This window comes from Nycticebus coucang, chromosome 17, assembly GCF_027406575.1.
Source record: "Nycticebus coucang isolate mNycCou1 chromosome 17, mNycCou1.pri, whole genome shotgun sequence".
Classification (NCBI taxonomy): Eukaryota; Metazoa; Chordata; class Mammalia; order Primates; family Lorisidae; genus Nycticebus; species Nycticebus coucang.
The window spans coordinates 52773481-52790033 of record NC_069796.1 but is presented as its reverse complement, the minus strand read 5'-3'; the positions used below and the strand labels follow the sequence as shown (position 1 = coordinate 52790033).

General features: G+C 44.6%; 1 protein-coding gene across 1 annotated transcript; it reads right to left on the bottom strand.

The window, feature by feature from the left end:
- Positions 1–1752: 1752 nt before the first annotated feature.
- Positions 1753–10044, bottom strand: LOC128568550 (uncharacterized). The gene is given in 7 exon segments (XM_053566215.1): positions 1753–3394; positions 3576–4732; positions 4812–5942; positions 5945–6031; positions 6173–6965; positions 7709–9025; positions 10001–10044. Coding segments are annotated over 7 exon segments (6171 nt in total).
- Positions 10045–16553: the final 6509 nt, after the last annotated feature.

Here is a 16553-nt window from a genome sequence, read left to right as displayed (position 1 = left end):
CAGCACATTCCCTTTCCAGACAGTTCCATCTGAGTTGTTCTAGTGAGCCTTTATTTATCTCACAAACCTGTCTGCAAATCATGCAAGATCTCTCATGTCATCTAGACTACACTTAATGTTGTTAGCGATTTCTCAAAACTGAGAAGTGACAACTCTCCACACAACATATTCACACAAGCCTGAAAACTAGATTTTAACCTTTCTAGGATCTTACACTAAAATCTCCTCCAACTATTATTTCCTTGTGAAAATGATTCAATTGATATTGACATGCAAAGGGCCCTGAAGGCTTTACAACTCTTGAGTTCACTAGGTCCAGTTTGTTAGTCATGTGTCTAAGAGTGCATTTTCCCAAATTTTCAAACTAAAATTCTTGACCAACAAAGAAGCATGTAGCATGATTTCAGAATAAATCTCAAGCTCAGTTACTACCCTAGAGTTTTATTCTGGCCTTCTCTGCTGAGCAGGACCTGATTACATGTCAGCTTAGGGATTCCTTTTGCTTTTCCAGTTAATGCCCAGACCATATTTTTTTCAAATTATGACCAGCGTACTACCAGATTTTGAACCACTTGGGAGCTGGTTGAAACAACTCAGGCTCCTGAACCTGCTGACACGGAATCTCTCAGGTGGGTGGCATACAATGTAATAAATTATTATTATTAAAAATCTTCAGGAAATTCTTATGCTCATTAAAAATTGAGGACCATAGTATGCTCCCAAGAGTGTTTTCCAAAAAAATTGGTTTCACCATGAGTTTTGTGAAAAATAAAGGATAATGAAGTCAGATAAGTTACAGGGAATATCTAGGGAAAGATTTCTAGGGAATACTAGGGAAAGAATATACTACAAGCATCCTATTATATCCCAGAACACTCTCACCCATTCTTTTTAATTGTCCCCGTCATCAGCAAGGTGGGAGGAGTTGCCTATCAGGTTGATCAGCATTCTAGAATATTGACTGCACTATCACTATGATTGGATGCAATCACTGTACCTTAAAAGTTTCAACAAAGTTTCAGTTCCTCCCAAGCTTACCATGTGGAAACAGCTGCTTCTATGCCCGTGTGGCTGTGATTGCTTTCTCTTCTTCCACCTCCTCCAAGGACATGAGTTAGACTAGGGCCTGCCCTGCAGACCTGCTATATTACTCCCCATTCAGGATACTGGACACTTAAGCAGCCATTAATAAGGTGGGCATTTTTGTTCTCACTTCATTTTTCCTTATAAGTATTACTTGTCTAGGGACTCTATGAAAAGAAAAGGTATCTTCCAAGCCAGGATTTGGGCAATTTTATTATTCAGAAATGTAATTCCCATCCTAATTCTCCTAAGATCTCATTCTTAAATTTACAAAGAACATTTTTATCTCCCTTTTAGAGACTCACAATTTATAGTGGTGGTGTAAGGGTCTCAAAGACCCCTCGGGATTGAGGAGAACACCCAATCAAACGCAGAGCCGATCCTTGATGCAAAAGCAGGAGGAAGCTTTATTTGAGTGCAGCACCCGGACGGACTGTTTTACAAGAGTCCGCCCCGGTTTGGGGCTTCAGGCCCCTTTTAAAGGAAAAAACCGCATAGCCCACTCGCAGGTGGGGCAGTTGGGCAGTTTCGGCGGTTACAGCGTTCCGGGAAACATAGCCCACGCGCAGGTGGGGCAGTTATCCACAGACAGTTGAGTCATCTTAGTAGGGGGGGGTTGGCCGAGTTCTGATATCCTAACATTCCCCCCTTTGTCTTGTTGGGGAAGTTTCAATCCTGAAACTGAGAGGAATCTTGGGGGAGTGGTTGATACCTCTGCTGAAGTACCAATACTTGGACCGCACTGATGCGTTCTTTTACAAAGTTGATTAGCCTGTTTAGGATGCAAGGGCCGAAAGTGAGCAGGAGAAATAAGAGGATGAGGGGGCCTGTGAGTGTGGACAAGAGAGTGGTGAGCCAGGGGGATCGGTTGAACCAACTTTCAAACCAGCTTTGTGCGGCTTCTCGTTCCCGTTTACGGGTGTCGAGACGCTCTCTAAGTTTGGACATAGAATCTCGAATTACTCCCGAGTGGTCTGCATAAAAGCAACATTCTTCTCTAAGAGCTGCACAAAGTCCACCCTCCTTGAGAAGGAGGAGTTCCAATCCTCGTCGGTTCTGGAGAACCACTTCAGAAAGTGAGGTCAGGGATTCTTCTAGTTTCGTTATGGAGAGTTCAATGGATTTTAAATCTTCATCTATGGCTGTTTGTAATTCTGTGACGAGAGTGGGGGTATGGACTAGGGCAGCGGTGCCAGTAGCAAGACTGGCAGCGGCCCCTATGCCTAAGAGAGCGGCTAGGGTGAGGGAGATAGGCTCTCTCTTAATTCTGGGTGGTAGGTCTGAGAAAGAGGATTGGAAGTTTTCAGCAGTGTAATATGAGATGTGTGGGAGTATTTGGACTAAAACACAAGCATCTCGGGAGGTGTTGAAGACTGATATAGAGAGGCAGGGTGTGAGCCCTGTTGTACAGGCCCACCAAGTGCCGTTGGGGGAAATTGCCCAGCTCGAGTTGCGGGGTAGCGGGATCGTATGGTTGCACAAGTGTGTGAGGGAAGAGTTGTGCCCGATACAAGTACCTTGTCCGGAGACTTCGGGGAGGGTGAGTTTTCCATGTCCCCAGGCACAGCAGGTAGAGGAGTTGTCGAATGCAGAGGTACCACGGACTGCAATTCCCTCGTAGTAAGGGGGGTTTGGGTTCAGGCATAACCAGCAGGGGTTGGTTAGGTTTGGGTTTGAGGTATTGAGGGTGCTAAAGGCTCCCTGGACTAGGTTAAAAAGTCTTTGGCTTATGCTCGTATTGGAGGGGACAGCCTCTATGGGTTGGATAGAGTGGTTGGTGGATGGTAGCAACTCAGCTAGAGGCGGATAAGGGTTTCTTTTAGGGAGAATGGGGTTAGGTCCTACGGGCTGAGGGAGGATCGGTTGGGCAAGGAGTCTAATTTTAAACAGTAGTCCAGGGTCAGGGTCGTAGGTAAGGTAGAAGCGGAGACCCCAAGTACGGCCCAGTAACCAGTTTTCTTGTTGCTTTTTCCCCTTTTCAGTGAAGGTAATATTGAGGGTGCATTGCCCTGAGCTGTTATGCCGTACAGTGATCCAGTCCCACCGTGAGGAGGGATGCCAATAGGCGTCACCGGTGGTTTCACAGCCCCATTGTGCACAGAAGAATTGATCAGGTCCCCCGCAAGCCCGTTTAAGGGTTGGGGGTTGTCCATCTTTGGGGCAGACATAAAAGGGAGTGCGGCTCAAAAGAGTGCGATGCCCAGTTGTCTGGCATCCTATGGCTCCACCGCTTCCCGTGTCTACTGACCCCAGGAGACCGTACTGGATGCGTGCCGGGGGTCTGGAGGCACGAGCTAGAGCCTGTTCAATGCTTAGTTCAGGGATGTCCCAAGTGTTTGAACCTGCGACTAAGGCACACACATTCGGTGTGAGGGGAGGCCACCAGGTATATAAGGGGTGTTGCCCCTTGGTTTCCCAGGCTACCTGACCTCAGCTGGTAAGGACTTGCCAGGTTAAGCGTTTGGGCTCATGTGGGTTATAGCTTTGGGTACTTATCAGAGGGAGGCCTAGAATCAGGAGGAGAAGTCCGTTTGACGCGGAGCTTGAGGGGATTCTCCATCTTCTCCACCGTCCATTGCTGGCCTGCAGACGGCGGGGCGGGTTTGATGTGGGATGCATGGATCCAAGATGAGATGCCGTCGACTTTGACTGCAGTTGGGGTGGTGAGAAGGACTATGTATGGTCCCTTCCACCTGGGTTCCAGGGTGGCGGCTCGATGTCGTCTGACGTAGACTGAGTCCCCAACTCGGAACTGGTGTGGCACTTGGAGATCACTGGGGATGTATGCTTCAGCTACTTGGCTCCAGATTTCTTTCTGTATTGTTTCTAGGGCTTTTAGTCTGGTGTGTAGAAACGGATAAGAATGAGAATCGGGTATAGGGGTACAAGAGGCAGTTAAAGGAGGGGGGGCACCATATAGTAGTTCAAAAGGGGTCAGCTTGAAAGGGGTAGGAGTGTTTCGTACCCGAAAGAGGGCATAGGGGAGGAGGACTGTCCAGTCTGTTATGCCAGTCTCTACGGATAATTTAGTCAGGACCTCTTTTAAAGTTCTGTTCATTCTTTCTACCTGTCCTGAGCTTTGGGGTCTATATGCACAATGTAATTTCCATTTGTACCCCAGGATTTTGGCCAGTCCCTGACTTACCTGGGCAACGAATGCTGGGCCATTATCTGAGCCAAGTACCTTAGGTATGCCATACCGCGGGATGATATCTTCTAAAATTTTCTTGGCCACGATCTGGGCGGTTTCTGTCTTTGTTGGAAAAGCTTCCACCCATCCTGAAAAGGTGTCTATAAACACTAGTAAGTATTTGTACCCGTATTTGGCAGGTCTTATTTCAGTAAAGTCTACTTCCCAGTAGCTGCCAGGGCGGTCTCCCCTGAGGCGTTTGTTGTAGGTTGCTGTACTGGGGTGGGCATTTACTAGCTGGCAGGGTTGGCAGGTCTTGGTTATTTCTTCAGTTAATTTATTCAGGTTAAAGACATAGTAAGGGGAGGATCGGACTAGAGCTCGGAGGTGCTTGGGTCCCAAGTGAGTGAGTTTGTGTAGGTAGGTGATGAAGGACCGGGCTTGTTCTTCCGGTAGGATTTTGTCTTCCGAAGGGGTTCGTCTGACTCCTTCAGGGGTCTCTTGTCTGAGTCCCAAATCCTCCATCCTCTGGAAGTCTGCTTCCGCATAGTTAAAAGTTAAGGTGGGAGGTGCTGCGATGGGGGCGGTGCAGATACACTGAGAAGGTGGGAATGCCTTGGGCAGCCTGCTTGGCTGCGAGGTCCGCACGGCGGTTCCCGGTGGCTATGCTGGAGGCCCCTTTTTGGTGTCCGGGGCAGTGAATTATGGCTACCTTCTTTGGGAGGTGTATGGCCTCCAGTAAGTCTAAAATTTCCTTCTTGTTCTTAATGTCTTTTCCCGCCGAGGTGAGCAGCCCCCGTTGCCTGTAAATAGCCCCATGTATGTGGGCCGTGGCAAAGGCATATCTACTATCAGTGTAGATGTTTACGTTTTTGCCTGCTGCCAACCGGAGGGCCTGAGTCAGAGCGACTAGTTCGGCCCTCTGGGCTGAAATGTTTCCGGGTAGATGCTCGGCCCATATAGTTCATTCAGTGTCCACTATGGCAGCCCCGGCGACTCGCTTACCTTCTAGGAGGTAGCTGCTTCCATCCGTGAACCAGGTGAGTTGTGCGCCTGGTAGAGGTTGATCATGGAGATCTTGCCATGTGCCTGTTTCTTCGGCGAGAATGTCAGAGCAGGAGTGCAGGACCTCTCCTGAGGCCCCAGTCTCCGGTAGTAAAGAAGCCGGGTTAAGGGTGACAGGAGGGCCAAAGCGAATCCTGTCTTGGTCTAACAGGAGGCTTTGATAATGAGTCATGCGGGCATTGGACATCCATCGGTCAGGGGGTTGGCGGACAATGCTTTCGAGAGCGTGTGGGGCAATTATTGTCAAGATTTGCCCTATGGTTAGCTTGTCAGCATCCTTGATCAGCACGGTGGCTGCCGCTATTGCTCTCAGGCACATTGGCCAGCCACTGGTGACTGGGTCAAGCTTTTTTGAGAGGTAAGCAACTGGCCTCTGCCATGGTCCTAGAGACTGGGTCAAAACTCCTTTGGCTATCCCGTTCCTTTCATCAATATACAAGGTGAAAGGTTTAGTTACATCAGGCAGAGCTAAGGCTGGAGCAGATAGTAGCGCCTTTTTAATACTCTCAAAGGCTTGCTGTTGTTGGGGACCCCATAGAAATGGGGTCGCCTCTTTAGTAAGGGGATAAAGAGGAGCAGCGAGAGCAGCGAAACCAGGGATCCAGAGACGGCAAAACCCTGCGGTTCCCAGAAACTCACGTACTTGACGAGGTGTGTGTGGGGGGGTGGAATCTGCGTTACTGCATACTTCCTTGCCGTCGTCAGCCATCTTTTCCCTTCTTTGAGCTGGTAACCGAGGTATGTGACTTCTTTCTGGCATATTTGGGCCTTTTTAGTGGACACTCGGTAGCCTAGGGCTGCTAGTTCCTGAAGTAGACGTTCTGTGCCTTGTTGGCAGTCTTCCTCGGTATCCCCTGCAAGTAGTAAGTCATCTACATACTGTAGGAGGGTTACCTCTGGGTTGCGGACACGAAAGCAGGCTAAGTCTTGATGAAGTGCCTCATCGAAGAGGGTGGGAGAGTTCTTGAAGCCCTGCGGTAGTCGGGTCCAGGTGAGTTGCTCCGTGCTGCCGCTATCCGGATCTGTCCATTCAAAAGCGAAGATGTCCTGGCAGGAAGGGTGTAAGTGTAAACAAAAGAAGGCATCCTTGAGGTCTAAGACGGTATACCAGATTTTATCTGGGGGGAGGGAGCTAAGCAGATTATAGGGGTTTGGCACTGTGGGGTGTAGGTCTTGCACTCTCCTATTCACTTCTCTTAGATCCTGGACTGGACGATAATCTTGGGTGCCTGGTTTCTTGACAGGGAGGAGGGGGGTGTTCCAAGGGGATTTGCATGCTCGTAGGATACCTTGTTGAAGAAGGCATTGGATGTGGGGCCGTATCCCTTCGCGTGCCTCTCGGGGCATAGGATACTGGCGGACCGCAATAGGGGTAGAAGTTGCCTTCAGTTCCACCACTATGGGGGGGCGATTTATCGCCAGTCCAGTCCCAGCTGTTTCAGCCCAGACCTGGGGGTACTTGGCAAGTAAGTCAGGCGGGGGTTGGGTGCTCGGCCTGGTGTCTTCAAAAAGCCGGTGCTCATCACTTAGTTGGGTGGTTAAAGCTGTAGTTACTTGGGGCCCCTCGGAGGTAAAGCTGATTTGGGCTCCCATTTTGGTCAAGAGATCTCGTCCCAAGAGTGGCATCGGGCACTCAGGAATCACCAGGAAGGAGTGGGTTACTGTTCCCCTACCCAGGTCAACTGTCCTATGGGTGGTCCATGGATATTGTTGGTGTCCCGTTGCCCCTATGACCCAAGATTTTTTTCCCGTTACCGGCCCAACTGGTGTAGTCAGGACAGAATGTTGAGCTCCTGTGTCTACTAAAAAGTCAATGGGCTTCCCCTCCACACACAAGGTTACCCTAGGCTCGGGGAGGGGTTCCGAGCCCCGTTGCCCCTAGGCGTTATGCCCTCCGAGGGTCAGGATAACTGGGTCCCCTTTACCCCTTCGCTTGGGACACTCATTCTTCCAGTGTCCTTTTTCCTTGCAGTATGCACATTGGTCTCTATCCAGTGGTGGTTGGCTAGTCTGTCTTCCTGAGTTGCCCAGGTTCCCTGCCTGCCTTCTCCTAAACGTAGTTTGACCTGACTCACCTATTATTGTGGCCAAAATGCGAGTTAAATTCTTTTCCTGTCTGCGCTCCTTCCTGACTTCCCTATCTTCTTTTTCTTTTAGTTTACGCTGCTCCTTCTCCTCCTCAGTTTCCCTCTTATGGTAGACTCTCTCGGCTTCCTTAACTAGGTCTTGCAAGGTATAGTCCTGCAAGCCTTCTATTCTCTGGAGCTTCTTCCTAATATCTGAGGCAGATTGCCCTATGAATGCCATAGCAACAGAGGCCCTTTGCCCCTCTGACGTTGGGTCGAAAGGAGTATAGCGGCGAAAAGCATCCATGAGACGCTCAAGGAAGACGGAGGGGGACTCCGTGATTCCCTGGGTCACTTCCCTTACCTTAGCCAAATTAGTAGGGTGCCTTGCTGCCCCCCCCGGAGGCCTGCCACTAGAGTCTGGCGATAGACTGTCAGTCGCTCCCTACCGTCAGCCGTGTTGTAGTCCCAGTCTGGTCGGGAAAGGGGAAAAGCCTCCTCCATGCTGTTTGGGAGTTGCGTTGGTCTCCCGTCCACCCTGGGCACGTTTTTCCACGCCTCAAGGAGGATCCGATCCCTTTCCTCTGTAGTGAAGAGGGTTTGCAACAATTGCTGACAGTCATCCCATGTGGGCTGGTGCGAGAACATCAGCGACTCCACCAGCCCAGTCAAACTCTGGGGTTCCTCGGAAAAAGGGGGGTGGTTAGTTTTCCAATTGTATAGGTCGGCGGACGAAAAAGGCCAGTACTGGAGGGGCTGGAGGGGAGTGGGACCCTCATCTTCAGGGGGAGGAGGAGGGGGTCCATAGGCTCTGAGGGGGCAAGTAATAGTGGAATCTGGGGAGGGAAACTCTCCTTGTCGTCCACGGGCGCTTCTGGTTCCGCGTACCGGCCCTCCTGGGGGAGGAAGGGTTGGCGCGGAGGGTAGTATGACCTCCTCCTGTGGGGCGCCTGGAGGCGGCGGGGGGCGAGGATAAGGAGGTGGGACATCATCTAGGAGGAGCTGGTCATTCTGGGGGTCTTCCAAAGGCTTCTTGGCTCCTGGCGAGTGGAGGGCTAAGACCTGTGAGGTGGCTGGTATTAGCCATGGACGGACCCAGGGGGGCGGGTTCCGCACCAGATCTTGCCAAACGATAATATATGGCTGTTGGTCCAGGTGCGAGCCAGGGCCTGCTTGGAAGACAATTTTTTTAACGGTAAAGATAAGGGAGAGGTTAAAGGTACCTTCAGGGGGCCAGCCCACATTGAAGGTGGGCCATTCAGAGGTGCAGAAAGTTTGCCACGGTCCCTTCTTTATGAGGACCGAGAGATTAAACCCCCGTTCCTTAACCTCCTTCCAGTGGTCCAAGGTGAGAGATAGAGGCGTAATCATCCCCTGACCCATTTTAAGAGACAACAAATGAACGTAGGACAACACACAGACAAAGAGGAAGACAAACAGAAAACACAGACACCGAACCCAACAGGGCCGACACGTTAACCTGACAGCTTCCAAAGGGCTAAGCCCTTCTGACCGGACACGGCCGGACCTTGATGAAGGGCCCGTCGCCGTACTGACGGTGACCAACAGTAGGTGGTCACCTCCTGATTCTGGGGCGTCCCCCAGCCTGACAGCGGCACGTCCTCCTGAACGAATATACCGCTCTGATATCCTAAACCTGACGCCGGCACCTGTTAAAAGACTTACAGACACGGACAGACCACACAGACTCACAGAGGCCTCTTACCTCCAAGGATAGCGGGTCCAGCGCTTGAGGGGGTGGTCGTCTCTGATCTCGGTGGAACCCCCAAATGTAAGGGTCTCAAAGACCCCTCGGGATTGAGGAGAACACCCAATCAAATGCGGAGCCGTGTGTTCCAATAAAGCTTTATTTACAAAAACAGGTTGTCAGGCCAGATTTGGTCCATGGGTTATAGTTTGCTTACCCCTAGTTTGTTTTATTTTATTTTTATTTTTATTTTATTTTGGCCCACAACCTCGTGCTGTTTTTTAAGGTCTTACTTCTTTGATAGGAAAAATACTGGAAGTAAAAACCTGAAAAAAAAATTGATTCATCTTTTTGACATAAACCAATTATGTTTTTCTTTGATTTTTATTGTTTTGATCCCTCCCATACCTCCCTCCTCCCCCTTCTCTCCTTCTTTCCTCATCTGCAACAAAGTGTTCTTGCCAAGACACTTCTGGATTTTGGGAAAGTGAAATTGAAAAACACTGGGCAGAAACCCAAAACAGAAGAACAGAACAGAGTGCTGTGGCCAAGAAAGGTTAGCAGGAGAGAGCAAGCCTAAAGCAGAGAAGAGGGCCTCTGCCCCAGTGCAGCTGTGCTGCGTGCCTGTTACGCTCCCCTCTAAAACTTTTCCCCCTGGGGAGGTGGGCTGGCTGGTCTGTGGAGCCCATTTTCTCCCTCATCTACAGGTCTTTGTCCTCCCTGGGGTTAGAAAGAAGTTAATGGAGTGAAGAGAGAACACTAGATAAATCCATCCCTTTCTATCTTGTCTCTGAAAATTATATTTTGATTTCTTAAATAATCACTGCTTTGCACACTGTGTATCCCCCACCTATATGCTTGGGGTACTTTGTATAGAAAAATTCCATCAAGATCTATGCACTTTGCTTCCATGTCCTCATTTTCCACCTTTTCTTGTAATCACTTTACTTGGGTTGTTCTTTCCACTTCTCCAGGGCAGTCACACTCATCATGTCCGTAATGACCTCCAGGTATCAGTTATCCATCCCCTTCTCGCTCAACCTCTCAGCAGCCCTGAGTTACTGATCCTCCTCCCCATTGAAACACCTTCGTTCCTGACTCCGTGGACATGACTCTCACCCTCCGGACACTTCCTTAGCTTTTCTGCACTGCCTCCCTAATCCAAGCTGCCTTCCTCTCTCACATAGTCTGCCAAATAGCTTCTTCACTGTTTTTTTGTTGATTCCATCCTCCCCACCACCCACTCCAAAAACTGTTCTCCACACAGGAGACATAGTATTTAGTGATTTGATGCCTTAAATTACCTTAATCTGTCCAAAATCTACTATCTGTATGGCAACACACTTGAACAAAACCCAAACATACTACATGACTTACAGAGGTCCTGTGCAACATATGGTCCCAAAAGCTATCTGCCTTTCACCCCATCCCACTCTATATGACTTATGTGAGCCTTCTTCAAGCTCATTCCCATCTCACAGCCTTTGTGCTTGCTGTTGATCAGTCTGAAATATCCTTCCCCCAGATGCTTTGATGGCTTGAACCTTGCAGAGCTCATTTCAAATATCGTAACTCAAAAAGCTTTCTCTGCCTAAATTTTAAAAATTGACCACTCCAACTTGGCACGATGGCTCCCATCTGTAATCCTAACACTCTGAGAGGCAGGTGGATTGCCTAAGCTCAGAAGTTTGAGACCAGCCTAAGCAAGAGTGAGACCCATCTCTAAAAGACCCACCTCTAAAAAGTTGTGGTGGGCACCTATAATCCCAGCTACCAGGGAGGCTGAGGCAAGATGATCATTTCAGCTCAAGAGTTTGATGCCACAGAACTCTACCAGGGGTGACAGAGTCAGACTCTGTCTCAAAAAATAAATTAAAATAATAAATAAAAATAAAATTGACCACTCCTTCTTCATTATCTATCCTTCTTATCCTACTTCAATTTTCTTTGAAATGCTTATCACTTCTTGTTGTATCTTTGGTTATTGTTCTGTGCACCCCAAAAGAAAATAAGCCCTATGAGGGTCTGTTCACTACTGTATCCCCAGACCTAGAATACTTTATGGACATACATATTCACTACGTATTTGTTGAATACATTGTGTACTAAGATGTGAAACACTTAGAAGATACAATATTTAATATTAAGGCTTTATAAATCCAATTCAACGTGTGGGATAGAGAATCATGTGAATAGATAAAAAGATAAAAGTCAGTGTATCTGGAATAAAAAAAAGAATAAGTAAAATTTTAGGAGATCATGATTGAGTTGGAAATTACCTCCAGCTATCAGAAGGATTTATGGAGCAGATGACATGAAGCTGAACATTAAAGAATGCATAGCATTTTGTTTTTAAAAAAAAATGGGGGGAAGAAGGAACAGCATGAAAAATGGTAGGGAGATAAGAAAGCATGTTCATTCACTTGTTTAATGAATATTTATTGATTTTCTATTATGAGTTTTCTAGGCATTGATCCAAATGCTGGAGATTTGGGAATACACAAGAGAGAAAAATACAAATTATGGCCTTGAAAAGTTTATGTTCTAGTGTGAAGAATTAGTTAATAGGAAAATGAGCAAAGAAATATGCTAAATAATTTCGACCATGAAATAAGCAGGGTTATAATGACAAATTGGTGATGAGACTAAGAGCTCCAAAGAATTGGGGAAAAGATGGAGGCACTGCTTAGAACAGACGTGTCACAGAAGTTCTCCAAGGGAAGTCTCAGGACTAAAGGATGAGAAGGAGCCAGCACTGTAAAGAGGCGAAGGGAAATCATATTAAGCTATGGGAATGGAAAGGTCACAGGCCCTAAAGTGGGAGAAGCTAGTACCATCAGTCTGCTCATTCACCATTTCTGTTTCTCTACCTCCCATGCACAGTAGGATGCACATTACACGATGAGAACTTGTGATTAATTCTAGCCTCTAAATTGTGAATAGAAGTAATGTGTACCAATTGCTAATGAAAAATCTGCCACACAATATTTTCCTTCTGGAATAACAACCAATTGTCAGAAGGAATGACAGCTGCCTAGGTCACCTAGGTCCCTGAGTGACCACAATAAAGGAACCCCCACTATCATCCATAATGGACAGATAATAATATTTTTGTGAGAATATGTTTTTCTTTTTCTTGGGTAGATGTCTAGGAATGGAATTTCTAGATCATATGATAACTCTGTGTTTAACATTTTAAGAAACTGCCAAGCTGTTTTCAAAAGTATCTATACCATTTTAAACTCCCACCAGCAAGGTATGAAAATTCCACTTTTTCCATATCCCCACCAACACTTGTTATGCTTACCATTACAGTGAGTATAACATGGTATGTAATTGTGATTTGGGTTTGCATTTCCATAGTGACTAATGAAAACTTGATTTTGTTTATGATTGTATTGATACTAAGCAAGAATATCAATAGGCATAAGAAAATCATTAAAGAGGCTCTTGGGAAAGTTTGGATGATAAATGATGGGCAAGGTGGTTAACACTGAAGAGGGTGAAAACTGTAAACCTCTACATAGCACAAGGCACTCGCCCAAACACTTGACCAAACTTTAGTCTGACTGCTACCTACACTGGGTCATGTCCCTAAGACATGCCAAACCATGCATGCAGACAATGCCAAACCATAAAACGTACATTGTTTCTACCCATATTGCAATTTTCAGTGATTCTCCACTTCCTCCCTGCTGTAATTCTCCATTTCCCCATAGCCTCACTAATCCCATTTTTGTTACCCCCTTTTCACTTCCCCATAGCTCCTTTTTGTTTTCTCTCTCCTTTTACGTTAAAACTTTTGCCTCAGTTGGACTGGAGGTCAGGCTCACTATATTCTGAGCTGGAATAAAATTTGGCTTGCCAACTTTAACAAATGTTGGTATTGTTCCCCTTTGACCAGGGAAATAAGACATATTTTTAAAAATAGAATGAACAGCCATGCTGAAGGATTATACACATGCAATGAAAGTGACAAATCAAGTTTGACTCCTGGGTTCTTGGCTTTAGTAGCTTCAATGGCTGAGGGTGTCAATTACCGAGATGGGAAAGTCCTGAAGATTTATGGGGAATGAGAGGAAGTAGTAATGTAAAACTCTGTTTTGAAAATGTGAATTTGACATGCCTAAACTACATGGTACATCCAGTTAGAGATAAGAAAGAGTGAACCGGATATTAAGCCCTGGAACACAAGAAGAATACAGCATGTAATTACAAATGTGAGAGCCATCTTCATCTACTAATGGCTTTTAAAGCCATGGGGTAGACAAGATCCCCATACAAGAATGTGTTAGAGAACATTTAAAAGTAGGATCGAGAAGGAAGATAACAAAAAGACAAAAAAAAGAGTATATAAAGAGGCAAAAGGAATATTAAAAAAGGATGAGACTCTAGAAATTGCAAGAAGAATTTTGAGGAGGAGACAGGTCAATATCTTATAGTGAATAAGAGAGTTCAAAGACTTTTCCACTGGTTTTAGCAACATAATGATCATGCAAAGGAATGGCTTTAGAGAACCAGTGATGATAAAAGCAAGATTCAAATGGGCTAAAAAATAGCAAGAGTCTTCAGGGTTTTCTAGATATAAGATCATACTGTCAGCAAACAAGGATAGTTTTCCCTCTGCTTTCCTGATTTAGATGCCCTTTATTTCTCTTTCCTGATTGTTCTGGCTAGGACTTCCAGAATGATGTTGAATAGAACTGGTGACAGTGGGCACCCATGTTTTATACAAATTCAACAAAGTCTCAGGTTACAAAATCAATGTACACTAATCAGTAGCACTTCTATATACTAATGAAATTCTAGCTGAAAATCAAAGCAAGAATGAAATATTATTTAGAATAGCTTCAAAGGAAATAGAATACTCAGTAATATACTTCATCAAGGAGGTGAAAGATCTCTGTAAGGAACACTAATGAAAGAAATCATAAATGACACGAACAAATGGGGAAAAAAGCATACCATTCTCATAGATTTTAAGAATCAACATTGTTAAAATGTCCATACCACCCAAAGGAATTTACAGTCAGTGCAATTCCCATAAAAATACTAAGATCATTTTTCACAGATCTAGAAAAAAGGGCAAAGCAATCAAGTAGTAAAAGTAACCAAAGCAATCTTAAACCAAAAGAACAAATCTGGAGGCATCATATTACCTGACTTCAAATTGCACTACAAGGCTATATTGACGAAAACAGCAAGTAGTAAAACAATCAAGTAGTAAAAGTAACCAAAGCAATCTTAAACCAAAAGAACAAATCTGGAGGCATCATATTACCTGACTTCAAATTGCACTACAAGGCTATATTGACTAAAACAGCATGATAGTGGTATAAACGTAGGTATGTACCAATGGACTAGAATAGAGAATACAGACATAAAACCGTATAGCTATGGTCAAGTGATTTTTGACAAAGCAGGCACAAATATATAGTGGGGAAAGAATGCCATATTCACTAAGTGGTGCTGGAAAAATCGGAAAAAAATGAAAAAATTACATAAGGATGAGTGAAACAGGATTACAATCTCTCTACCATATACAAAATTAAACTCAAGATGGATTAAAGACCAAAATTTAATAATTGAAACCATAAACATTCTGAAAGAAATCATAGTAAAAACTCTTGTAGACTTAAGCCTACACAAAGAATTTATGTCTAAGACCCCAAAAGAAAATATAACAACAACAAAAATAAATCAATAGAATTATTAAATTAAAATCTTTCAGCAGAGCTAGGGAAATAATCAACAGAGTAAATAGACAACACACAGAATGAGTAAAATATTTTTAAACTATATATCTGACAAAAGGCTAATGTCCAGAATCTACAAAGACTCAAATAAATCAGCAAGAAACAAACAACTCTTTAAAAACTGAGTGAAAGACTCAGCGCCTGCAGCTCAAGCAGCTAAGGTGCCAGCCACATACACCAGAGCTGGCAGGTTTGAATCCAGCCCAGGCCTGACAAACAACAATGAAAAGTACAAAAAATAAAAAAAAAAATAGCAGAGCATTGTGGCAGACACCTGTAGTCCCAGCTACTTGGTAGGCTGAGGCAAGAGAATTACTTAAGCCCAAGAGTTGGAGGTTGCTGTGAGCTGTCATGCCACGGCACTCTACCCAGGGTGACAGCTTGAGACTCTACCTTAGGAAAAAAAAATGGGCAAAAGAGAAAAACAGAGTTTTTTTCTAAACACAATATACAAAGGGCCACCAGACATATGAAAACACTACTAATTATCAAGGAAATGCAAATTAAAACCGCAGTGAGCTACTAACTTACCCTTATTAGAGTCTCCCTTATTAAAACAAATTTTTAAAGGTATTGGCATAGATGTGGTGAAAAAGGAATGCTTATACACTGTTGGTAGGACTAGAAAGTTCTATGAAAAAGAGTATGGATATTTCTCAAAGAACGGAAAGAAAACCTACCTTTTCATCAAGCAATTCCACTATTGATATCTACCCAAAGGAAATGGTCATTATATCAAAAAGGCAGCTGTACCTGAATGTTTAGCATGGCATAATTCACAATTTCAAAGATATGGAATCAACCAAATTTATGGATGTATAAAGAAAATGTAGTAAATGTAGTTTATACACCATGGAGTTATGCAGCTATGACTCAGTTACTCATCATAAATAACTTAGCTATAAAAAGGAATGAAATCATGTAATTTTAGTAACTTGGATGGAAATAGAAAACAATATCCTAAATTAAGTAGAAATTGCAAAGTAAACAAACATATTCTCACTAACATGTGGGAGATAAGCAATGGGTACACATGGTCATAAAGTGGTATAAAGGACATTGGAAACTAAGAAGGGAAGAGCTTGGTGGGGAAGAGATAAAAACTTACCTATAAGATACAATGTACACTACTTTTAGTGATGGGCACACTAAAAGGCCTGATTTCAGTGCTATACAATTCATCCATATAGCAATACTTGTACCCTTAATATTTTGAAATAAAAATTGTTTTAAAAATTAACTAATTTGTAAAAAAAGAAATAGCAGCAGACAGGGAACCAGATGCAATTAGTGTAGACCACTCCCTCAAAATGATTGCCATGAACAAGAAGGGAGAAATATGATGACAAAAAGGTAGAATATGGATCGTGGAAAAGCAATGTAAAATGTGAAAAACTAGAGTATATTTATATGTAATGGGAATAATTTGGCTATAAGGAGTGAACTGTGCAGCAGGAGATAGTGGAAAGAAAACCTACCTTTTCTAGATGTGAACTCCTTGAAGAAGTTAAAATCACACAGAGAGCACAGGGGAAAACTAGCCCTAGAGAGAAGCAATAGCAAGATGGAAAACATAGATATAGGTCCAAATAAAGACATGTTCTTGAATAAAAGAGTACTCAGTTCTTTTCTCTATTCAGGCAAGGTTATCAGATGGGAGGGAGAGTAGTAAGACACCTGAAGGAGAGAACTATGAAAGAAGAGAAGAAAAGAAAACAAACTTACCAGGATAAGAATTCTAGGCA